Source organism: Triticum aestivum, chromosome 5D (genome assembly GCF_018294505.1).
Source record: "Triticum aestivum cultivar Chinese Spring chromosome 5D, IWGSC CS RefSeq v2.1, whole genome shotgun sequence".
NCBI lineage: Eukaryota > Viridiplantae > Streptophyta > Magnoliopsida > Poales > Poaceae > Triticum > Triticum aestivum.
In genome coordinates, this window is record NC_057808.1 from 305,129,175 (window position 1) to 305,154,389 (window position 25,215).

Consider the following 25,215-nt stretch of genomic DNA (forward strand, 5'->3'; position numbering starts at 1 on the left):
GCGCGTAACAGCCGCCCGGTTCTGGCCTCAGCCGACGCAATCGCCCCTGCCGGACGCCCTGTGAAGTTGATTTTGACGCCACGTCAGCGCTAACAGATGGGCCCCGCCTGTCATAAACACGTTTAAATCGTTTAAACTGGACATTATCTGAAAGTGGTAGTTTTTAGTCACAAAATTACAAAATTTTGATAGTTCTCGGTCACTTTTTTTAAAGTGGTAGTTTTGTGAGACGCAAACCCTTAAAGTGATAGTTTTTTGTCAATCACTCTCAGAATTAGGAGGCCAAATGATCGTGACATACTGATATGTGTACCTCAACCTTTATTTATTTTTTGGCGAAAGTGTACCTCAACCTTTGATGCTGAGGAAGTGGTTATGCCGTTGATATGTGTACCGCGCCCCACTAGCTAAGAAATAGGTGCACCAATCAGCAGCAGTAAAGTCAACTCCAACGCGGCGACTCATTTTTATCCACGTACGTCTGAATCTGTTTGAACAAAAAATGTGGCCCAACGCAGCGATGTAAATGGACGTGTGTCTGTTTTTTTGTCCGCCGTCACTCATTTTCGGCCCAAATTTGAACCGGGTTTGTGTCGGCGCAAACACCCTCCCTTGTCCCCCTAGTCCGCCCTTTGATAGTTTTTTGTCAAGCTGGCTGAACTTGCTAATAATTTAGGTGACTGGTCAAAGGCAACCTTTGGAAGCGTCCGAGGCGAAATCAAAAGTCTGAAAAAGGAACTCGAAAGGATGAGAAGTAACGTGTTGAGGACTGGGCCGTCAAGTGCTGAGATTAAAATCAATGATCATTTGATTGAGTTATACATGCGTGAGGAGTTGATGTGGCGGCAACGTTCCCGAGTGGAATGGTTATCGGCTGGGGACAAAAACACGCACTTTTTTCATCTGCGTGCTTCCATGAGGAGGAGGAAAAATCTGATTAAGGCATTGCAAAAACCAGATGGCCAGCTTACAGATGATCTTACTGAAATGGAACATTTAGCTCTGGACTTCTATAAAAATCTGTACACATATGAGGGAGTGCAAGGGGTAGCCGAGGTGCTTGAGCATGTCCCAACCAAGGTTACTCCGGCTATGAATAATATTCTGTTGGCTCCTTACGATGAAAAGGAAGTAAAAAATGCACTTTTCCAGATGTTTCCACAAAGGCTCCAGGACCGGATGGATTTCCCGCACACTTTTTTCAGAGGCATTGGGATATTTGTGGGGAGACGGTGACCAAGGCGGTTTTGAGCATAGTCCGTGGGGAAGAAAGTCTGGAGTGTTTGAATGACACTATGCTGGTGCTGATCCCAAAGGTACCTAACCCTACTTTGTTGTCACAATTTCGTCCCATTAGTTTATGTAATGTCTTCTATAAGATTGCATCCAAGGTGCTGGCAAATCGATCTCTGCCGAGCAGTCTGCTTTTGTCCCTGGTAGACTCATCACAGATAACATCATCTCAGCTTATGAGTGCCTACATTTCATGAAGAGAAATAGGTCAAAGAATAATACGTTTTGTGCTTTGAAATTGGATATGATGAAAGCTTACGATAGAGTTGAATGGGCTTACCTCAAGTCTGTTATGGAGAAACTTGGCTTCGCTGCACCATGGATAACTATTGTAATGAATATGGTGAGCTCGGATTCTTTCTCGGTGATGTTTAATGGAGTAAAATCAGAGGAGTTCAAACCCACTCGGGGTATTCGACAGGGAGATCCTATCTCTCCATACCTCTTCTTGTTGGCAGCAGAGGGCCTTTCGTGCCTCTTACATTCCCATAATCAATCATCCCAGCTTGACGGCATTAAGGTGGCTACATCGGCTCCGCCGGTGAACCATCTTTTATTCGCGGATGATAGCCTGCTGTTCTTCAGGGCGAGTATAGATGGAGCAGAAGCAGTGTCAAACCTATTGGATACATACTGTTTGGCGTCGGGCCAAAGAGTTAATAGAGACAAATCATCTATCTTTTTCAGTAAGGGAACTCCGGAGATAGTTCGTGATGCGGTCAAGGGCTTCTTGCATGTTCCTAATGAATCGTTGAGTGAGAAGTATTTGGGAATGCCAACAGATGTTGGGCACTCAAAGAAGGGCACCTTCAAATATCTGAGTGATCGTGTTTGGGATAAAGTAAAAGGTTGGATGAGCAAATGCCTATCATCGGGAGGCAAGGAGGTTTTAATCAAATCGGTTGCCAAGGCAATTCCGGTGTATTCTATGGCTTGCTTTAAGTTGCCAAGGGGTTTGTGTGACCATATCAAGTCCATCATTAGAAAGTTTTGGTGGGGCTGCAAACAGGGGGAAAGAAAACCTTCTTGGGTCTCTTGGGATGTCATGACACGCCCTAAGTACCTAGGAGGACTGGGTTTCAGAGATTTGGAGCTATTTAACTTGGCGCTTTTGGCAAGGCAAGCATGGAGGATCTTACAGGAACCATCGTCATTAAGTGCTAGAATTCTCAAAGCATCATACTTTCCGGACACATCTCTCCTAGATGCTGAGTTGGGGTCGCGCCCTTCACAGATTTGGCGAGCGATCATTGAGGGCCGGGATGTGCTTAAGCAGGGCTTGATAAGGCGAATTGGCAATGGTCAGACGACGGATATTTGGGCAGATAATTGGATACCTAAAGAGACTACTCCAAGACCTATAACCTCACTTGTGACAGATCCTCCAAGGAAGGTCTCGGAGTTGCTCATACCTTCGGCTGCCCAATGGAATGTGGGACTGATCCGATCCGTCTTCCTCAGGTTTGATGCGGACGCAATCCTTAAGATCCTGGTTTGCACAAGAAACACGGAAGATTTTTGGGCATGGTGTCCTGATCCAAAGGGGAGGTTCTCGGTTAGCTCGGCATACAAGTTTCTGGTGAAAACAAAGATACAGAGGGAGGAGTGGCTCGATGGAAGATCGGGGTCCTCAAGCAATGGGAGAGAGGAAAAATCTTGGACTTCACTCTGGAATCTCTCGATCCCTTCAAAGCTCAGGGTCTTCCTCTGGAGATTAGCGCGTCATTCTTTACCCACAACTGACGTGCTGCATAACCGGAACATGTCGAACCAATCTACATGTCCACTTTGTGGCATGAGTGATTCATGGAGACACGCCCTACTCTCTTGCACCATGTCCAGGTGTATTTGGGCACTATCTGATGAAAGCCTTGTTGCGAAGATGGCAGAAAATATGGAACCAAGCGCAAAAGGCTGGATGTTTGACCTTTATGACAGCCTAGATCATGTAAGTTTCACGAGAATGGCAGTGACTCTTTGGACAATTTGGTATGCTAGACGCAAAGCTGTCTATGAGGCAATTTTTCAGACTCCGCAACAAACCATCCTCTTTGTCAACAGGTTCCTTGATGAACTGGAGCAACTAGCGACGGCTAAGGCAAGGCCGGCTACTTCGGCACCTATGGCGGCCCAGCCTAGGCGCTGGCTGCCACCACCGTCGGGTGTGATGAAGGTTAATGTCGATGGTGCAGTGGCACGGCACAAAAGGGGAGGTGCGGTCGCAGCTCTATGCCGGGACTCCAATGGCGTGTACTTGGGTTCGTCGGCAATGGTATTTTTTGGAATCACCGACCCGGTCATCTTGGAAACTTTCGCGTGCAGAGAAGCGCTGGCTCTTGCAGATGACCTCTCCATCCAGACCGTTTTGGTGGCCCTTGACTGCCAGGAGGTGGTGAAAGACATAAAATCAGGGACAGGAGGTCCTCATGCGGCAATCGTACATGAAATCATAGATCGTAGCAATTTCTTTACTTCTTGCTCTTTTGTTCATGAGCGTAGAAACTTTAATTTTGAAGCACACAATCTCGCCAAGTTTGCTTGTAATTTAGGGCCCGGGCGACATGTTTGGTTGGGAAACCCACATGACCCAAACCGGGTACCTATGAACATCATTATGAATGAATAAAGAGGCGAGATTTCTAAAAAAAAACCTAATTTTCCCCCTCTTTCAAAACCCTCCCGCCCTTGTGCCATGGCCGACGCGCCCAACTAGCGTCTATCCCGGACGTCACGGTCAACGGTGTGGCTGCCAGCGCTGTGCGCCCTAAGAACAAGCTGAAGAAAGTGCGCACACCGGAAGAGAGGGCCGAGGAGATGACGAAGAGGGCTGAGGAGAGGAAGGTCACGGCGGACAAAAAAGATAAGGAAGATCCCGGACGTCACGGTCAACGGTTGCGGACAATGATCTCATCGTCGGCAAGGTCACAGAGCAGGCCCTCGTGCTAGGATTCGCGGCGAACTTGCCATTCTAGCCGCCGCCGGTGCGGCCGCGGCCAACACGAACTCGTCGGTTGCCCGCCCGCCACATCACGAGCCGCCGCGCACCTCGACGACACCGTCGACGTACGGTTTCCTTCCTCAACATGACCCGGGCACGTCTCGCTTCTCCGGGTCACCTCGGGACGGCTGGCCGGAAGTGAGTGAACTCGTTCCAGTATTCCCCGTAGTGTGCCGGGATCTGAAGTCCAGATTGGATAAATGAGAAGGGGCGTGGAGCCCTTCAAAACAAAAAACGAGAGAAAGTGCTATGTTCTTGAAAAACCTGTGTTTCTGATATTTATTTTTCTTGAATGTTAAGACCTATGGGGATGTGGTCTGTTTCGAATGATATTTGTTGTCCGTGCAACAATTTTTATGGTACTAGTAGTAGAGAAATGAAATACAGTATATTCAAGGTTCAAGCCTTCAAGGCAGACATATGGAGCAGGTTTCTCGGTTCTTTGATTGGGGAGAATATCACATGATACCAACACTTGTATACTTCCATGATACCAATTTAAAAATTCAAATTTAAGCTTGTCAAAAAATTGCGAAAAAAATCATGGATGTTCTTACCATATGTCTCTACAAGCCCTAAAAAAATCAGATCCAAATTCAAATTGTGCAATGAGAAACAAAAAAGACAAATTCAGCATGAATAGTGTTAATAAAGACAAAACAACAGATTTGTCTTTTTTGTTTCTCAATGTGTATATTGAATTTGGAACTGATTTTTTTAGGGCTTGTAGACACATATGTTGAGAACATCTATGATTTTTTTCGAAATTTTTTGACACGTTTAAATTTTAATTTTTCGAATTGGTATCATGGGAGCATATAAGTGTTGGTATCATGTGATATTCTCCCCCTTTGTAGCTCCGATCATTTTCAATTTTTTCCCTCCCTCCCGATCCGCTCGCGCGGGCGGCTCTGGAGGCGAAAACCCTAGCCCCCCGAGTCCCCCTCCCCTGCTCCCCTGGTCGCCGCTGCCGCCGGCGCCGGCGGTGGTGGCGGCGCCCGGCCGTCAAAGGCGGTGGGCGAGTTCGGCGCGCTCCGGCGGGCCTCCCTCGCGCGGGGGAGAGGCGTCGAGTGGGCTGCGCGGTGGTCTTCTCCGGTGAGGCGGCGCGCGTCGAGGTGTGTACGGAGTGGTGGAGCATGGTCGTGGGTTCGACGAGGAGGTGCTGGTGCACGGCGACCTGCTGGGAGCCGCTGGATGGTGGTCGGAGGGGAGGCGCACCTAGGCCAGGGAGGCGGCGGATCTGGGCCAGGAGTGGCCGTGCGAGCGGCGGCCGGGATCTGCTGCGGCGACCGGTTGGTGTGTTTTGCCCCTGCTGGCCCCGGCAAGGATCTGCAGGTGGGTGGTGGAGGCGCAGGCTGAATCCGGGGAGCTTGTGCCCGGGTCAGCGGCTTGCTGCGGGGAGCATGCGCGCGCGAGGTGGCTCCCCTGTCGTGGCTCCCTGGGCTCTGTCCGCTGCAAGGCTGTCCGCTAGGAGGTGGTGTGGCAGCTGCTTGCGGCGGCGGAAGATCCTGGCTGTGCTGGTTGTGGTAGGAGAGATGGAGTTGTTGTCCCCGGCCGTGCGGGAGGTGGAAGCTGAACTGCGTGTCCTCGACGTGCAGGGTGTTGGTGTTCAGTGCACTTTGATCACAATGGCGAGGTGCTGCAGCGGCGGCGGTTTAATCCAGCACTGACGACGGCCTCAATTCTTCGCAAGGGGTGGGAGGTGGCCGACTGTACGGATGAAAATCCTGCCCGTCTTCGGTCGGTGTTGGCGGCGACGGCGCCTGTGAGCGTCGTTCCCCTCCTTGGAGGCGTCGCTTAGGTGTGTCGCCATCTCCCCGTCTTGGTTGGTTGCGGTCTCCGGGCGAAAGCCTAGGTCTTGGACCAGCGATGGCGGCGTCCTAGCGCCGTATCTCTGTTAGGAGCATCGTGGAGGGAGACATGGCTTGTTCGGTGCTGCGGTCTTCCGGTGCGTGTCGCTAGTCCGAGTAGAGGTTCTTGGGCGCAATATACGTCGATGCCGGAGACTCCAAGACGGTGGCTTTGGCGGGGCCAACCAAGTCCCTCCACCCACTCGCCATCTCCTTTCGGCAATCAAGAGTGGTTGGTGCGTCGGCAAGGGAGGTCCGATTAAAGTTGCTACTTTTCGTGGTGATCGGTGTAGGTCGAGATGCGGCCTTGATGCTCTTCGGGACAAGTTCCTTTGTGTTATGTTTGTTATGTGTGCGAAGGCTTCTCTTTGGATTAGCTCGGGTGTGGTGTTGGTGCTAGACTTGTTGTTCGCAACGAGTTGTAGTCTCTTATAATTGTCTTTTGCCTTCTATAAAAATATGGTACATTTTTGGAGTACTCTCGAAAAAAAATATTCTCCCCTTTGATGATACGGTGATCTCGTACCATCTTGGACGTTAGATCTGGACTATAGGGACAGGATTGATCAACCTCTTCCCCACTGAAAAATATGCATAGGGCACCCTGTGTTTTGCCGTAAATGAGCGACTACTGCGTATCCCGTCGTCCTGTGCGCCTCGAACAGAATCCTGCTCGTCCCCCCGCCGCCGCCGGGTACCATAGGGCTTTTTCCCACCGCCACCGGCCACCATGACGCCATGCCCCATCCACTCTCGCTAGCCCCGACTACACAACAACCTATTCAGCTCCACCGTGTGTGCCGAACCCGTTGCTCAGATGAGATCCACGCTCGACAGTACGATGGGAGGCGAGACAAATCTCTCCCCACTGCTGCTGGAACCGGAGACTCTACGCGGCGAGGAGCAGGTAAGAAGCAGCTTTCTTCGTTGGCTTCTGGACCAATTTATGTTATTCGATTTCTTGATTTTGCTTTTGGTTTAGGATTGGGTGTCGGCGCTGGGGGAGTCAGTTTCCTTCGGACGATTCCTCTCTGAGCCGCTGGAGTGGGTGCCATGGCGCAAATCCTAGTTGTGCCGCCGGCTACCATGGGTCATGTCCAATCATCACCAGCAGCTGAGCTCGATCTATCGGTAGAAGGCAATTTGTCAGTGCCAGTTGCAGCGGTCGGAGCTCGACCTGCCTCCTCCAACTGTGGTGATATGTGCATTGGGGGTTATCGCCCAACCAATAGTTGTAATACGGCGGCAGCCCGTTCATCAGGAAGTGCAGCACATATGGGAGGATCCGAGCTCTATCTGGTTAGCTTATCCTCTAATCTTGTAGTGTTCATGCAAAGATCTAGTTTTCGGAATAAGATTGTTCTGTGAGTTGTTGTCATCACAGGCTGCAAAGAAATGTAGCCCTTAATGAGCGGAAGCATGCCATGAAAGATTGTGCAGAAGTTTGAGCATATATAGGCATGCAAGAATGCGCTTCTTTGTTTGACAAATTCCTTCAACGAGTCATGGGTTAGTATTAGACAGGGGCTGGAGTATCACAACTTCTAGGCTTGATGTGGCAAAAAATTTAAAACTGAAAGACAACTGAAGCTATTCTCAGTTCCGAGCAACTCGAGTTAGAAAATTTTAAAGGCCCTTTATCAATTTTTATACGCATCGCTATGCTATTACACAATTTCATGACATCTAGTAACTAGTATCACATCTATTAAATAGTATCAAGCAGGCTGAGTACCTGTCTAAGCATTATCGCAAGAATTTTGTTTTCATGAATTTTGTTATCCTCTAACAGTCTCATCCTTAAGATCTGACGCTTGGTACATAAGCATTTGTTGATAGCTTGGTACGAATTCTTCCCTGGCCAATCATTAGGGGGTTGCACATAGACTCAAGAAGCAGATGCCATTATATTATTATTTTTCATTTCAGTTAGTTAAGCCAAAGATTTATTTATTATTTTGCTTCACTAGTGATATGTAAGACACTGAGATTTGAAAGGTGCATAAGCTTCCACACCAACAATCGTTGGGAACAACCAGAATCATTCATTCTTGGGTCAAAACATTTTCTGGATTTGAAAATAGTATGGGCGCAAATAACTGGGCTCCTTAGGTGAAAAGATACAGTGACTTTGCTGTCATTTAACAAATATTATGAATTAATAAGATGTCAACACTGTTATTCTGAACAAGAGAATGATGATGTGGAGGGGGAGTAACAATAATTTCATACTTGGCAAGCTGAACTCAGTACATGTTCACTGCTACGTTGTTGCTTATGTATGTGCCGGTAGGGTTGTACTGCTGTCCAAGTTCTTGCCATTTCAAATTTATATGGTGCGGCTACATGTAGCTTCAGATGCTTGTTATAGCTAATTGCCAGGATAGTTAAGCTTACATTCTTAGCTTTGTGGTTTGTTGATGTCCAGTGCACATGCTAATGGTGACTTGTAGGGCAAATAAATTAGATGCAAAATTATGATTGACGGCTATGCAGCGAAATCAGAACTAGCGGCTCCTATCATGTGACGAATGTATTTGGAAAAAGAAACTGAGGAAGGAACTATGTACAAGTGCACAAAGGAGTTTTGCTCAGGCAGAAAGCAAAATTGAAAAAGGTATGCAACAGGTTTTTCAGATTAATATTCTGCAATCATAAATATCATGTTCAATTAGAACTGCAGATCTTTCTCTGAAAGGATGTCATATTGTGAACAACAACCTTTTGTATCTACAACAAAATTTTGCTATCTGCACTTACTTGCAACAGCTGCATAATTTTCTCTCATTTTCCTCGCGGTGGATCTTCTTTTTCTTTAATTGTGCAGCACCAACAACTGCCGATTTAACTACCACTGTCGTTTCCACAGACATGAGCAGGCTGTTACGAAGAAGGTGAACAACCTGGACCTAGGCGGCGAGGGGGAGCTCGGGAAGGCTATGGGACCTGAGAGCATCTTCAAGTCCAGGTTATGCATGAGCTTTCTCGCCGGCGAGTAATGCGCCTTCAGCGGCAGATGCTCCTTTCGCCCATGCCAAAGTTGAGTTGCACAGTCCTGCTGCATCTCAAGAAGTCGAAGACCAAGTGGTTCTCATGGTGTTCATGATGATTATGCGTCTGTTATTTTGCGGAAATGCCTAAACAAAAAACTTTTCTTGTCTATTTTTGTCGTAGTCCATTTTTTCGGTTCAATGAATTCATGATAGGCAAGGCATAAAAAATGGAGTGAACAGACATTCATTCGTAAACTCGAGATATTAATATTAGAGCATCAAGCATGTAAATCGCTGTACTAATGAGGCAGCCCATGTTTTGGCAAAATCTGGTGAAGATGATGCTAGGTCCTGCTTGTATAATAGTGTACCTGATGTTATCAGGAGATTGTTTGTAATGATGAGATATGAATGAATGATAGGGTTCTGCCCATTGTCCCAAAACTGAACGAAATATCTTTGTGTAGCTGGAACCACACCTATTCCACCGCTATTCTACATGCATTATCAGCTTTGGGTTGATTTCTGTCATCACGTACAGAACTGGCTAATTGATGTCCTGAGTGCTATCCTACACTGAGAATACACTGCTTGCACATGCTAATCTGTTTGATTCTGTTCCGGGCGCATGTCGATCTGTTCTCTGCCATGTGGACTTGGGCAATTTTTGCAAAAACATGCTGCTTTCTTGGGGTAAGATGCAAATGTTCCAAGGGGGAACATGTAAAGATGCTAGCAACTTGATCTTGTCCCTTCTTCTCACATCTAACGCACCACATGGTCTTGTATCATCGTATCACCCTATGCACGGTATCACTGGATATTTTCCCCAGCGCTGGAAGCGCCACTCGATCTCAATCACACAGGATCGCAAGTAACCAAGACGAACTTTGCTACTATATCTGACAGGCTTGCTAGTACTGTACTACTCCCTCCGTCCCATAAAGTAACACGTTTTTCGACTCTACAGAGTACTTTCTTATTCTTCCGCTGTCTTCTGGAATGGTAATTTTTTTAAGTTTCTGCCGCTTGAGACTGAAATCGGATTTAAGAAATTTCCGGTGCTGGGAGAAGGGTGATATGATAAAATAAGAAGGGCACTTCCGTGGTTCATCTCCTCACCTCCACCAAACCTTATCTCGCTGCCTGCACCGACGACTTGGAGCGGCCGCGCTCCGTGATCCAAGCACCCGAAGCGCCGGCGCAGCTCCCCTCGATGGCCGGCGACGAGCCCCCAACGACGGAGGCGTGCCAGGACCTGGTCGAGATCCTGGACGAGGGATCGGGCCGGCTGGACATGGGCCGGTACGTGGACCACGTCCGCGACCTCTCGGCGGGCGCCATCGCCACCTTCGAGGGCACCACGCGGGACCACTTCGACGGGAGGCGCGTGGTGGAGCTCCGCTACGAGGCGTACGGGGCCATGGCGCGGCGCCGGCTGGAGGCCATCCTCCGCGAGGCCCGCGCCGCGCACGCGCTGTGCCGGCTGGCCGTGGCGCACCGCCTCGGGACGGTCCCCGCCGGCGAGGCCAGCGTGTTCGTGGCGACCTCGGCCGTGCACCGCGCCGACGCCATGGAGGCGTGCCGCTACGTGATCGACGAGATCAAGGCCTCCGTGCCCATCTGGAAGAAGGAGGTGTACGACGACGGCGAGGTGTGGAAGGAGAACCGCGAGTTCCTCGACCGCACCGACGCCGAGAAGAAGGGCAAGCCGGCCGGCGGCGGCGGATGCTGCGGCAGCAAGGTGAGGGTGAGCTGATGATGGCAGCCGCCGGATCGCGATCACGTGAACGTGGTTTTTTTCCCCCTTGTGTTACGAGAGATTTTAGAGGAAGAGAAAGGTGAAGTTCGGATACAGTAATATCCTCACATTGTGTTACACTGCTACTAAATGCAAATCGTGTCAGAGAAACAATGTATGAAGTTCGAATACATATCACGTTGCAGCAAATTATGTGGTGTGGCAAGTAGTATGAATTTTACTCCTGATATACTCATTTTTGTGTAGAGAAACTCAGAGCATGCATCAGAACAGAGCCGATATGCTGCTGCATAGCAATCTAAGTTGTTGTAAGCAGGGTCATCAAACCAACATAAAGACTGATGCCTCGTCACACTGACTGAAAATTTGGCGCCCGCCAGTCCCTCTCAGATTGTGATCAACATAGACCTTGACAGATTCCTTGGCCAATTGATAGCAATCTTCATAGACTGCTACCATCGGACACCAAGAATGTCCCCGTCTCATCATTCGGATCACCTAAGCAATCTCAGCCGTCGACCAGCCTACTGTGCGCCCCGTGGATAGAGCGAGATTAACATAGGATCAGAACAGATCAGGGGGATGTTGCCTCGTCTGAAGAACAGAAACCAGTGGGAATGTTCTACACAGTTACATTGCCTTAGGCTTGTTCGGTTAAACTCTCTCGGAGAGGATTGAAGAGGTTTGGAGGGGATTGAGAGGGAATCTGACTTGTAGAGGACTTAATCCTCTCCAATCCACTCGAATCAGTTTACATACAAGTGGGGTACTCGGGCGGCCCGAGGAGGAACGGCCCCCGCGTCGTCCGCGTGGGCGACTCGGGCGGCGTCCAGATCCGATAATCCCGGCAGCCTCGATTCGCGCACCCTCCCCTCGCCGCCGCCGGCCAGGACCGCCGGGCTTTCCCGCACGGCCAACGGCGGCGGGGCTCCATCCCTCTTGCTGATCAGGTGCGTGTGGCGTTGTGATGGCAACGACTTGCGACAATGGATGTAGTTGAAGCAGCGGCGCGGCAGCCTCCGAGCACCGGGAGCATGACTCCCCCTCTTCTGATCGCGTCGGTATCGCCATGCTGCGGCCGCATCAAGCGGAGGAGGGAAAGGACCAATATCCGCCATGACCCCGCGTGGTGAGCCTGTTCAAGAGCTCACGTGGTGCCAACAAAGCCCAAGCAGTGGTGGTCATTCGATAGATGCCGCAGGAAGTCACCCTTGTCACCGGCAGGAAGGGTGCTTGTGTGGGAAGGCAACGTGCAGTCCTAGCTATACTTTTGTGTTCTGCTGGGTCGCGGGCGCATGCGGCGAGCTCTCTTTGGTAGCCATCTGCTTCCCCATGTCTCATGGCGATCATCCGCTCTTGGGCGTGCAGGTGGCGTTGTGGATCTAGTCAACATCAATGCTAGGCGGTGTCGATCCGGACTGGCTATGGCGCTGCTTCCGTGATTGTGACATCGTTATGATCTGCTGCCATATGTGAAGATGATGGAGCTAGTGGCCGCACATAGTGGTGTCGTCTGATACAGATCAGCCGTCGGCTGCCACTTGTGAGGATGGTGCGGCACTGCCAGAGCATCTTGAACCTAAGATTTTGGCATGTGAAATTCCTCCTTCATCAAAGATTTCATCGCGTGTGCGAGGCTGGGCTGCTGCTGTTGGTGCTGGGATAGAGGCAAGTGGAGGAGACAACATATATTGACGATGACTTGGTGGTGCTTCTTGAGTACCCGGTCTTGAGCTCCGGGGTGAAAATCCCAGGTCTGGCCTTACTTGGTTATACCTTGCAATGGCGGCGATTTTACGTCGTTACCATGTTGATGGCATTGTTCAGAGTTTGCTCGGACATGAACTTCAGGGTGAAAACCCAGGACCTGACTTTCGAAGGTTGGATCCGACGATGGCGGCGTCTGTGTGTCGTTCCCTTCTTGAAGGCGTTGCTTTGAAGAATCTTTTCATAGTCGTTATATTGTCAAGTGATAGTTGGCGTCCATGATCGTTGTTGTCTATCGTCTATCGTTGTTTGATCGCTTCAGGTTTTTTTCTTCTTCTTTTTTCTGTCAAGGCATAGGTTCGGTCTTTTATGACTTTGCTATTTGCCAACGTGGGTTTTTGTTTTTCGATATTGGCTGTGTGCATTCTAGCTATGCAGAGGCCGAGTATTCACTCATTCTGATTGTATCCGCTTGATGCTTCATTACGAGTCTATAAAAATGCCCTTTATTGAAAAAAATCCACTCGAATCCCATTCAAACCCCTTGCAACTGAACAAGCCCTTAACATGAAAGTAAAAACAGAGGATCTGATGCTCCCCGTATAAAACAGAGACCACTTCTAACTTAATAGTGGTATCAACGAAAATACCGAGACGTTCACATTGTTTTTACACTGTGAACATGGGCCTTACGAGCTACTTGTAACACTTGTTGCATCGTCCACCCAAATTTTCACAAGAAAATCAAGAGGACCGTCAAACTGACAGAAAGACTGATGTCTTGTCACACTAGCTAAAAATGTGCATGGGTCAGAGAGTGCTGCTATATGGACGACACTGTTCGGCCGATTTGCAGACAACTCTATAAATCTAACCATGCATGGGTCAGAGCAAGTGTTGCACAGCCGCTGGATGAAGTGTCGTCTCCAAACGAAACTACTTCACAGACGATATTTGCTTGCACGATCCTGAGCCGATGCCAAATCCAACAACTTTCTGTACATTGGCGTCTTGAATGAATGGTGTGAGATGGAGTGTCGTGCTGAAATTGTCTGTGAATGTCGTCTGTATGGTAGTTCTCCGTCTCCAAATCGGGCAAGGAGTGTCGTCCGCAGAGTAGTTCCGACCAGACTATTGCAAGGCATGGATAAAGCGTGATTAAGACCCTGGCGCATTGTTGGAGCTTCCGCCCTTGAAGCTTCGTTTGCCACATGAGTTGCGCCCAATTTTTTTTTGAAAAAGGAGGATTGTGACGCCCCCGATTTGACCGTACACTAATCATACACGCAAACGTGTACGATTAAGATCAGGGACTCACGGGAAGATATCACAACACAACTCTAGACACAAATTGAAATAAAACAAGCTTTATATTACAAGCCAGGGGCCTCGAGGGCTCGAATACAAGCTCGATACACAAGAGTCAGCGGAAGCAACAATATCTAAGTACAGACATAAGTTAAACAAGTTTTGCCTTAAGAAGGCTAGCACAAGCATCAACGATCGAAGAGGCAAGGCCTCCTGCCTGGGACCTCCTAACTACTCCTGGTCGTCGGCGGTCTCCAAGTAGCAGAATCCGTCAGCGGTGGCATCTAGCTCCTGGGATCCACCAGGTTGCAACAACCAGAAAGAAGAAAGAAGGGGGGGAAAGGGGGAGCAAAGCAACCGTGAGTACTCATCCAAAGCACTCGCAAGTATCAGATCTAAACTAAATATGCAATGGTGTTAAATGGAAGGGTTGTATCTGTGGACTGAACTGCAGAATGCCAGAATAAGGGGGAAGGCCTAGCCTATCGAAGACTAGCATCTTCAAGCAGCTCCAAGCATCTTGCAGCATGTAGAAGAGTAAAGAATAGCAGTTTATAATTAACAAGCATGTTATAGAATTAATGTCCAGAGATCCTTCCTCGACTCCCTGCGAGAAAGCAATCCCGGGGCCAACATATCCATCACATATCAAGTATCCATTTCTAGTTGTATAAGATCAGGATACAAGTCTGAACGTCCATTACCGAGGACACGGTATTCAAATATATATCTTCCCTGCAGGGGTGCACCACGTTACCCAACACGCTCGATCGCTTTGGCCAGACACACTTTCCTGGGTCATGACCGGCCTCGGAAGATCAACACGTCGCAGCCCTACCTAGGCTCAGCAGAGAGGTCCCCGCCGGTCTACATTCTAAGCACTCCGGGGTCTTGGGCCCATCGCCTGTTGCACTCTGGGTTGTTGTGTGCAGGGTGGATACCAGCACCGCCTCGAATGGCCAGCACGATCCGACCATGCCATAATGTTGAACTGGACATCTGACAAAGCTTCGGCTGATACTACAACGTCGAGGCCCATAACTATTCTCGCGTGGTGGTTAGTGAGGGAGTCCTGGACTAAGGGGTCCTTGGGCGTCCGGGCCTATTAGCCATGGGCCGGACTAATGGTCCATGAAGATGTGAAGATCGAATACCCTCTACGTGTCCGGATGGGACTCTCCTTGGCGTGGAAGTCAAGCTTGGCGACCAATTATGTAGATTCCTTTTCATGTAACCGACTCCATGTAACCCTAGATCTCTCCGGTGTCTATATAAACCGGAGAGAGTCCGGATAGGCGGACACACATTATCATAACCATAGGCTAGCTTCTAGGGTTTAGCCTCTACGATCTCATGGTAGATCAACTCTTGTAATACTCATATTCATCAAGATCAATCAAGCAGGAAGTAGGGTACTACCTCCATAGAGAGGGACCAAACCTGGGTAAACATCGTGTCCCCTGTATCCTGTTACCATCGACCTTAGACGCACAGTTCGGGACCCCTTACCCGAGATCCGCCGGTTTTGGCACCGACATTGGTGCTTTCATTGAGAGTTCCACTGTGCCGTCGACAAAAGGCTCGATGGCCCCTTCGATCGTCCATGATGACGTTGTCCAGGAAGAAACTTTCCTCCCCGGACAGATATTCGTATTTGGTGGCTTCGTACTGTGGGCCAACTCGCTTGGCCATCTGGAGTAGGTCGATAGCTACGCCCCTGGCCATCAGGTCAGGTTTGGGAGCTTGAACTATGTCGCGAGCATCCGTGGAGACTTGATCTTCGACGGATTTGAGACCGCAGCATCCGCTCCCCTTCGCCCCGATGAACACGGCCTAAACCTGCCATCGGGCCGCATCCAGGAGATAGCTCCTGGGACAACTCCGGCCTTAGATCTGGAGCTGATCGAGTCATCCGAAGATGGGAAGCTCGGCCCCGTCATGGAGGCTACCGATTCCGCGGCGTTGGAGCCGCACACAGACCCTACTTCGCATGATATCTGTACCTACAGAACCCCGGACTCACCTCTGACGACAAGCTCCGAACCATGCGAGCCCGCAGACACTGAACTTGATCAGTTATCGATCTTTAAGTTCAGCGCCGCAGACGTCTTCCAACACTCGCCCATGGGCGATGTACTAAACTCGCTAAAAAGTCTATCCCTGGCAGGTGATTCGCCACCGAACTATGTCTGGTTCGAATTTGCGACAGATGAAGGAGAATTTTGCTTCCCACCCGCCACCCACTTCATAGCCACTACCGAAGACCCAATCAACACGATTGACCCCCGCTCCAAAGACATCGACGGTATGGACGACGATGAGGGGCAAGGCCCGAACTCGCTATCCACTAGGCGCGGGGCGGCCACTTCCTGGTATGACGTGTGTATGATAGACACATCCGACGACGCTCCCGATGATGACAAGAAGGATCCAGTTGAGAATATACCTCCTGGTACACTGTCCGAACACCGACGCCCCCGGCGCCGCTCCAAGTCTCGTCGTCCAGAAGAAAACGATACTGGCACCGGAGAAGATAACACTTCGGACATTGAAGACCCTGTTGAGGAAGGATCCGAACAGGAGGAACAAGAAAGCAGGCAAGATAGCCCTGACGAACAGGCCACATATGGAGACTCGGAGGACAGTAATTATCTCCCACTCTCCGAGGTAGAGGAGAGCCTCGGCAACGAGGATTTCATCGTGCCTGAGGAACCTCTCGAGCAGGAGTGCTTTAAACGCCGGCTAATAGCCACTGCAAGGAGCCTAAGGAAAAAGCAGCTGCAACTTCAAGAGAGCCAAGATTTGCTCAATGATAGATGGACCGAGGTACTGGCCGCCGAAGAGTACGGCCTTAACGGCCCGGACAAAAGCCACCCAAGCATAGGTGGCTCCCTCAATACAACGGCGAGGCGCTGGAGCCCGCACCACCATCTAACAATGCGGCAGACCGACCACACTTCGGTCCGGACCAAGCATCAGCCCAAGCAGAACACCATACCTCCCCACTCGGCCGTCAAGGCAAGACCAAAACAGCTCGGGGGCACACTCTAGAAGTCCAACAAAGCCGGGAGGGCAGAGCAGGACACACAAGATCGGTGTACAGATCGCGGGGACATGCCCCGACAGGGGAGGATGGTTACCTATTCGAACGCCACAGACCCAACCACGCTCGGTCTGAAATTCGCAAACGGAACCCACCGGAGGTGCTCCACAGTGTGGCTCAACATAGAGGAGCCGCACACCCTCTCTGCTTCACCGATGAGGTAATGGAGCATGAATTTCCAGACGGGTTTAAACCCATTAACATCGAATCATACGATGGAACAACTGATCCCGCGATATGGATTTAGGATTTTCTCCTCCACATTCACATGGCCCGAGGAGACGACCTTCACATCGTCAAATACTTACCTCTCAAGCTCAAAGGGTCAGCGCGGTACTGGCTAAACAGTTTGCCGGAAAATTCTATAGGCAGCTGGGAAGATTTGGAAGATGCTTTCCGAGAAAACTTCCAAGGAACATATGTCCAGCCGCTAGATGCCGATGACTTAAGTCATATCGTCCAATAGCCCAGCGAGTCAGCCAGGGAGCTCTGGACTTGGTTCTTAGTCAAAAAGAACCAAATTGTCGACTGTCCGGACGCGGAAGCCCTCGCGGCCTTCAAACATAGCGTCCGGGATGAATGGCTAGCACGTCACCTTGGCCAGGAAGCACCCAAGTCCATGACAGCCCTCACCGCTCTCATGACTCGCTTTTGTGCGGGAGAAGACAACTGGCTCGCTCGTAAAAGCAATAACGCTAGCGACCCGGGCACTTCCGAAATCCGGGACGGCAATGGCAAGCCACGACGAACTGAACAAAACAGTCGCTATAACAATGAAAGTTCATGCGACACCGCGGTTAACGCAGGATTCAACAATCCAAAGCCCGGTCAACGGAAGAAGCCACTGAAGGCAAACCAAGACGGACCATCCACCCTTGACAGGATATTAGACCGACCTTGCCAGATTCATGGTCATCCTGATAAGCCCGCTAATCATACCAACAGAAACTGTTGGGTCTTCAAGCAGGTAGGCAAGCTCAACGCCGAACACAAGGGGAGGAGGCCGCCAGGCGATAAAGACGACGGAGCGGCTCACCAGCCGAACACCAGGGGCCAGAAACAATTCCCTTCCAAAGTTCGACGACTCCCCGAACGGAAATAGCAGTTCGGCTTCCGTCGCCCACTCCTTATACCAGCAAGGTTCACACCGCGCGTACATCACTATGCACTCAAGATACCATGGGCATCGACGGAAGCACAATATGGACAACCCTGCAAACATTCCCGTAACATTTTTTTACCTGTTTTATGTATTTCTTTCTTTATCATCATTTAAGAGATAGGTGACGAAAAGGACAGCATCTCCAATGGACTCTATCGGAGTTCGGATTCGCATACTCACCTAAGGGGCTACTCCCGTTAAGGATTCCCCCACCCCCGAGGACGGGCGACGCAGACGTCGACAGGAGGTCCAAAATAACTTTTTGTAGACCACACTCTTTATTTTTGAGCCTGTATTATGCCCTTTTTTCTCCGTTCCCTACCCTGTGCATGTCAAATAGCCGGGTTTGTGGTTTGTTTACACATATAAATTTATCATTGGCATATTGCTCTGCTCCCAGTAAAACTTTATCCGAACTAATCTTCAATACCCTCTCAGCAATGAGCACGGCCTTAACGGCCGCTCTACATACGCACCTCGGCATTACCCGCCAGGGGCTCAGTACGGGAACAAATGAGTTGCCAGCAAAGTCCGAACAGCTCTATAGCGTACTTCGGCATCACGAGTTTTGGCCTTATATGCATCAGCTCCGAATCATGTCTTTGGTCAATGGTTGGGTTGCCCGGCTCCTGTGCTTGCTACCCTACGTTCCGCTCTATCGGCTAGGGTAGTAAAGGGAGAACTACTGCGATTGTGCCCTGGCTTAGACCGGATGAGCACCTCAGTAGAGAAAGCCGAAAATCGACTGTCGTGATGCTGTGCGAGCTGGTCAACCACTCGATGACTTTTTGGAATCCGTCGTGATTCTTCTGTGTAATACGAAGGACCTCCTTGTTAGGTCATATATGTAACACACCACATCGGAATAAGTCGTACGCATACCAGGGGCTATGTCGTAGCCCCAACTATAAAACTCCTATGGCTAAGTGAAAGTGTTAGCGCCCTATAGTTGGATTGCCTGGTTCGCCGCATTGTCACCTCCTTTATGGACGAAGACGTTGGGTCAAGAGTGATTATATGCATTTTCCGAACACCCCCGTACTTCCTACGAGGGGGCTGAAGCCGACGACTGGAAAACTTTCAGATTGTATTAAAACGGCCGCACAGGAGGAGCACACGCTTTCGAGCAAAATATAAAAATATATTACTTATAAAAATTGTCCTTTACAACTCTAATACACCTCACTCGAACATTATGTTCTTTGAGCATTGACCCTCTATCTGATAGGCAGCTTCGAGGACGTCTTCAAAATAATGCTCTGACCGGCCCTGGCCCATGGGCGGACTCTTCATCGCAACATCGATGGCCTTCATCTTCACCCAGAATGTCTTGACTCGGGCAAAAGCCATCCGTGCACCTTCAATGCACGTCGACCGCTTCACAACGCCAATACGCGGCACTGCGTCAGCAAGACGCCACACCAAACCAAAGTAACTCTTTGGAATAGGCTCGTTCGGCCACAACCGGATTATGACGTTCTTCATGGCGTCGCCGGATATCCTATGAAGTTCGGCCCATTGGGACATCTGTTCATTCAGCAGCAGGGTGCGCTTTGATGCGCCAAATTGTGACCAGAAAAGCTTCTCCGTTGCACACCCCTCTTGCGCTTGGTAGAACTGCGCCGCATCGGAAGAACTCTTCGGCAAGTCTAAAAATTCAGCCGGAGAACTCCAGACTTGGTTCAGCTGAGCATAGTTCGGATCGCCAAATTTGGTCTGAAGCAAAAAGGGCTTACCGGCCGCTATCTCCTTAGCCTGCCGAATCTCCTCACGAGCTGCCCTGGACTCAGACCGAGCCTCACTCGCCTCTCGTAAGGCCTTATCAGGCTCAGCCGTTTTGGCTTCACTCTCCTTCTCAAGGTATTCACAGTGGTTGGCAGCATTCTTCAATTCAAGCGCCAGTGCGGATATTTCTCCTCACTTCGGCGCCGAGCTGCTTGTTCGGATCTCAGATCAGCCGATGCCTTTTTGGCAGCCGCATCACTACACCGGGCCTGCTCCTTGGCCCGGGCTAGCTCCGCCCGAAGAGCTTCAACGGCGGCAGCACCATCTGCATTCATGCACATTTTCTATAAAACTCTCTTCTGCGCCAGGCCTCGATTACAAGCAAATTGGTGTAAAGAATGCTCGAAGTACATACCTTGCGAGTCGTCAAGACGCCCGTTGATCAATGCAATGTCATCCCCCGCAATATCCAGCTTTCGCCGCAGTTCGGCCACTTCCGCATTCCGGGTAGCCGCCGGGGAGGAGACAGCCTATATTTAATATTAAATCAAGGTTATTACCTAAACATATCCTTTTTGATCCTCCGATCGCCTCCTTCGGCAGGCAATCTGAGTCTCAGGGGCTACTGCATATACAACAGGTGCATTCTGTCAATAAAATTCAATTGGCAAAATTACATCACAAACCTCGAAGCCTCTTAGAAGGCTCGTAAAGGCCTTGTGCCATCCGCTTTTCGCGGACAGAACCTTTTCCACCACCGTAGCCATCAAGGCACGGTGCTCCTCTGAAACGGACGCTTGTCGCAGCATGTCCGTCAGCAGTTCTGGAGCCCCAGGGTCTTCGGACACCACCGCCGGAGTATGGCCTTCCTTTGAAGGAATCCGCTCTCTCGCCTCCATAATTGTTTCCGGCTATAAACCGGATAGTGCGGGGCCGTCATTCTTGACTTCCGAACCCTGAGGGACAGAGGCACCACCTTCGGGTAATGCCTTCTTCGTCCCTTGCACTGCTTGTCGATCGGGAGAGGCCCTCCGGAACGATACCTCAGGATCATCCGCCCTGTGGGGCGAGGAAGCCGGAGATGGCGTACCACTCTCCATCATCTCCGGAAGAAGGTCCCCCGAGGAGGAGGACAGTGGAGAAACACCAGGCGTTAACCTGTGAGGATGTACATACATCGAACGATTACTTCGCTAATAGGAAAGGGATGAGGTACATTTAAAGTGCCCCGCTTCACTTACGGTGTGGCTAGAGGTTTGTCCTCATCATAAAGTTCTGCGGCAACATCGCTTGCCCGGCCCGAGCCGCCCGTCGATGGCGTTTTTCCTCTCTTGGAAGGCTTCCCCTCCTGATCTTCGAAAGCGGCCCTCTTCTTACCATGGAGGGTTTCCGCTGTATCTTTGCCCTCGGGCAAAGAGGTTTCGGTTTTTCCGAACACGGCGTCTAAATTATCCCCGGAGCCGAGATTACCTCTGGTCTCCTCGTTCTCGCTCTCCCCTGTAGACACCTGGCACGGTGTCGGAGTCAGCATTCTCGTCAGCAACGCGGTCGCAGAGTCTTTGGGAAGGGGCGCCGGACACCAGATTAGCACCACTTTCTTTATCCAGTCCTGCTTTGAGACGGATTATTCAGTATCTTGTCAGATCATGCTTGAATGGAAGATGTGCGGGGAGCAAATACTTACCTCAGTGTCCGGATGATTGCAGTCAAGGCCAACATCTTCGGTGGTGTCCGGCCATTGCCCTCGTTCCCCGAAATATAGTTTCCACATTCCTTCGTGCGTGGTGCCGAAGAAGTGCTGAAGAGTCCGCCGCCCTTCTGGATTAAACTCCCACATAGGGAGAGGCCGTCGCTGACATGGCAGGGTCCGATGGACTAACATTACTTGAACGACGTTCACAAGGTCGAGGCCCTTCTTGATGAGGCTTCGGAGGCGACTTTGCAGAGCCTGCACATCATTGGCGGATCCCCAGTCCAATCCCTTATTGATCCACGAAGCAAGCTGGATGGGAGGGCTGGGTCGGAACGCGGGCGTAGCCGCCCACCTGGAGCCACGCGGCACGCTGATATAAAACCACCCCTGCTGCCATAGGTCAAAGGACTCGGCGAAAGACCCTTTAAACCAAACCGCGCTGGCAAGCTTGCCTATTGTGGCGCTGCCGCATTCTGCCTGCTCCTCCTCTGTCGCCCGCGACCTCACGTCAAAGGTCTTTAGCCACAAACCAAAGTGCAGAGGAGTCCGGAGGAAGGCCTCACACGTGACGATAAATGTTGAGACAAGAAGAATGGAGTCCGGGGCCAGATCATGAAAATCAAGTCCATAGTAAAACATGAGCCCCCGGACGAAGGGGTTAAGCGCGAACCCTAACCTGTGAAGGAAGTGGGCTACAAATACCACCCTCTCACCGGATCTAGGGGTAGGTACAACCTGCCCTGCTGCTGGAAGCCGATGAGGAATCTCTGGGGTCAGATACCTCGCCACGCGGAGCTTCGTGATATCCTCCTCCGTGACAGAAGAAGCCACCCACTTGCCTGAACGGCTGGATCCGGACATGATTGGGGCTGGTGGTGATTGGAACCCGAGGGTCAGAACTCGAGGTGGCTGGGGTTGAGGAAGAAGCAAGCGCAAAGGAAAAGAGACGAGCCTGGGTCCCTATTTAAAGACCCCGAATACCGAGCGTCTCCTCCTGGGCCTCGAGACTTACCTATCTCCAAAGAGTTGTACCCGGGGGACGATTGGGTTACCCACGCTCGCATTGATGAAAATCCTGTGAATAAAGGGAACACGATCTCTGCTTTGATAAGACGTGCCAGTGAAGCCGCGTCCCGAGACATGGGGCGGCGGGCTAGCCAAACGGTTCGGAACAATAACCAGGCGGGCATGACATCATAAATAATTGTCAGCGGACTGGACTCGTGAAATATTATATTCTCTACAGTTGCTTACACAGGTCCGGACATACTGGAGTTCGGAAGAAGGGAACCCGCCTTGCAATACCGAAGACAAATCTGCGCGCCGGACTCCTCGTCATTGAAGCCAGGTTCAGGGGCTACTGAGGGAGTCCTGGACTAAGGGGCCCTCGGGCGTCCGTCCTGTTAGCCATGGGCCGGACTGATGGGCCATGAAGATGTGAAGACCGAAGACACTATACGTGTCCGGATGGGACTCTCCTTGGCGTGGAAGGCAAGCTTGGCGACCAATTATGTAGATTCCTTTTCATGTAACCGACTCCATGTAACCCTAGATCTCTCCGGTGTCTATATAAACCGGAGAGAGTCCGGATAGGCGGACACACATTATCATAACCATAGGCTAGCTTCTAGGGTTTAGCCTCTACGATCTCATGGTAGATCAACTCTTGTAATACTCATATTCATCAAGATCAATCAAGCAGGAAGTAGGGTATTACCTCCATAGAGAGGGCCCGAACCTGGGTAAACATCGTGTCCCCTGTCTCCTGTTACCATCGACCTTAGACGCACAGTTTGGGACCCCCTACCCGAGATCCGCCGGTTTTGACGCCGACAGTTAGTGCGTAAAGGCAAAGGCCAACTCAGAACAAATACTCAAACCTGTTAGTGCATTATTAAAAGAAGTGACGGCTGTCGGGACAAGTCCGGAGCTATCACCCCCTCCTGGGTGATACCGCTACACAACCAGCCACCACCGTCACATCGCACGGGTGCTCTCCGGGCCCGCCCGGCTTTCACAACGGTCTCAAGTAAAGTCAAGGTAACCGTGTGTCCAAACATCAAGGGGGAAACCCGAGGAATCACCCCCGGTGGATTCCACTCGATGTAATCATCAAGGTGAACGTAAGAGGGACCACCCTCGAGGTTCAAACTTGAGGTGTTGCACGTCAGAGCCGTATCAGAATGGTGAAGGAGGAAATCACCCTCATTGACCACGACCGAATAGCTACACTACAGAGATCTCATCAGGAGTGATGTATGAGGTTCCACCCTCGGCACTCGATGGTAACTCTGCAGAGTCGAGCAACAAAAGGGGCGTGATGTGATGTGAGGTGTCGGGCTCTGGTCGTCGATCACGTTGATCGAGTCGTCGATGATGAAGCAGGGGCAACAAGGACAAGGTGGGGGTCACTGATGGATAACCAACCTATACTAAGCAGTTTAGGATAAGCAGGTAGGTAACAATAGCAAATACAAAAGCAGTATATGCATCAGAATAGGAGCAATCAATTACAGTAGCAAAATCTAATGCAAGCATGAGAGAATGGAATGGGAGATATCGGGATGATCAAAGGGGGGGCTTGCCTGGAAGCTCCGCTGAAAGGGAAGAAGGTTCATCTTCGACGTAGTCGATCACAGGGGCATCAGCAGCGGTCTCGGGGTCTACCGGAGAGAAGAGGGGGAAGAAGCAATAAATACATAGCAGGCAAGTGCATAACAGGACAATATACAGAGCTAGACGTGTTCTAACGCGGTGCTACACGCTACCGGCGAAGGGGGATAACATCCGGGAATGTTTCCCGAAGTTTGGCATATTCGGACAGACGAAACGGAGGGGAAAGGTTGCATGTTAGATATGCTAGGGACGCGTGACAGATGAATGGAGAGCGTATTCGGATTCGTCTCGTCGTTCTAAGCAACTTTCATGTATAAAACTTTTTCATCCGAGTTACGGATTATTTTCTATGATTTTCCGAAGTTTAAAACAATTTCTGGATTTATTATTATTTCAAAATTAAAGACTAGATGCTAGGTGCACCCAGCTCTGTGTACAGGTGGGCCAGGGGGTCCCGGTTGACCAGTCAATGTTTGACTGGTCAACAGGGGGTGGGGCCCCCTGTCATTGACTGTTTCGTTAACTTTAATTAGTTTAATTAAACATAATTAATTAATTATATTTATTATTATTTTTGTAAATCATTTTTTTATTTTAGTAAATGGGTCGTGGGGGCCATAGGTCAGTGGCCCATGGCCAATACCGGGCGTGGGCTAAAGGGCGCACGGGTGTGGCGCCCGTGCCAGAGGCCGTAGCCTACCCAGGCGACAGGGGAGGGGGCGGGCGCGAGCGCCGGCCGGAACAGCGCGATGGTGCGGAGGGGAGGTGGCCAGCGGCGAGCGGGTACGGGGGTGGCCGCGTAGGTGCGGGACGGGGGGAGCTCGCGGGGGCGCTGGCTGGTCGCGGGGCATGGCAGGAGCAGCGGAGGGGCGAAGCGGGCGCGGGCCGTGGGAGGGCGGCGGCCGTGGCGATGGGGCGGCAGGGCGTGGCACGGCTATGCGGCGCGCGGACGACGGGCGAGGCCGCCGCGGGGCGCAGGGGGCGACAGCGCGCGGCGCTGGGGGC

The 25,215-nt window shown here is 50.7% G+C and overlaps 1 protein-coding gene and 1 long non-coding RNA gene across 2 annotated transcripts; both read left to right on the top strand.

Moving 5' to 3' along the window:
- The first annotated feature begins 6,752 nt into the window (after window positions 1–6,752).
- Window positions 6,753–9,578, top strand: LOC123121370 (uncharacterized). The gene is made up of 3 exons (XR_006459683.1): window positions 6,753–7,048; window positions 7,124–8,758; window positions 9,011–9,578. It is a non-coding gene; the product is annotated as an uncharacterized lncRNA (long non-coding RNA).
- Window positions 9,579–9,901: 323 nt separating this feature from the next.
- LOC123121368 (molybdopterin synthase catalytic subunit) lies at window positions 9,902–11,085 on the top strand. The gene has a single exon (XM_044541324.1). The coding sequence runs from the start codon at window positions 10,351–10,353 to the stop codon at window positions 10,891–10,893; it is 543 nt and encodes a 180-aa protein (XP_044397259.1). The 5' UTR covers window positions 9,902–10,350; the 3' UTR covers window positions 10,894–11,085.
- The last annotated feature ends 14,130 nt before the right edge of the window (window positions 11,086–25,215 follow it).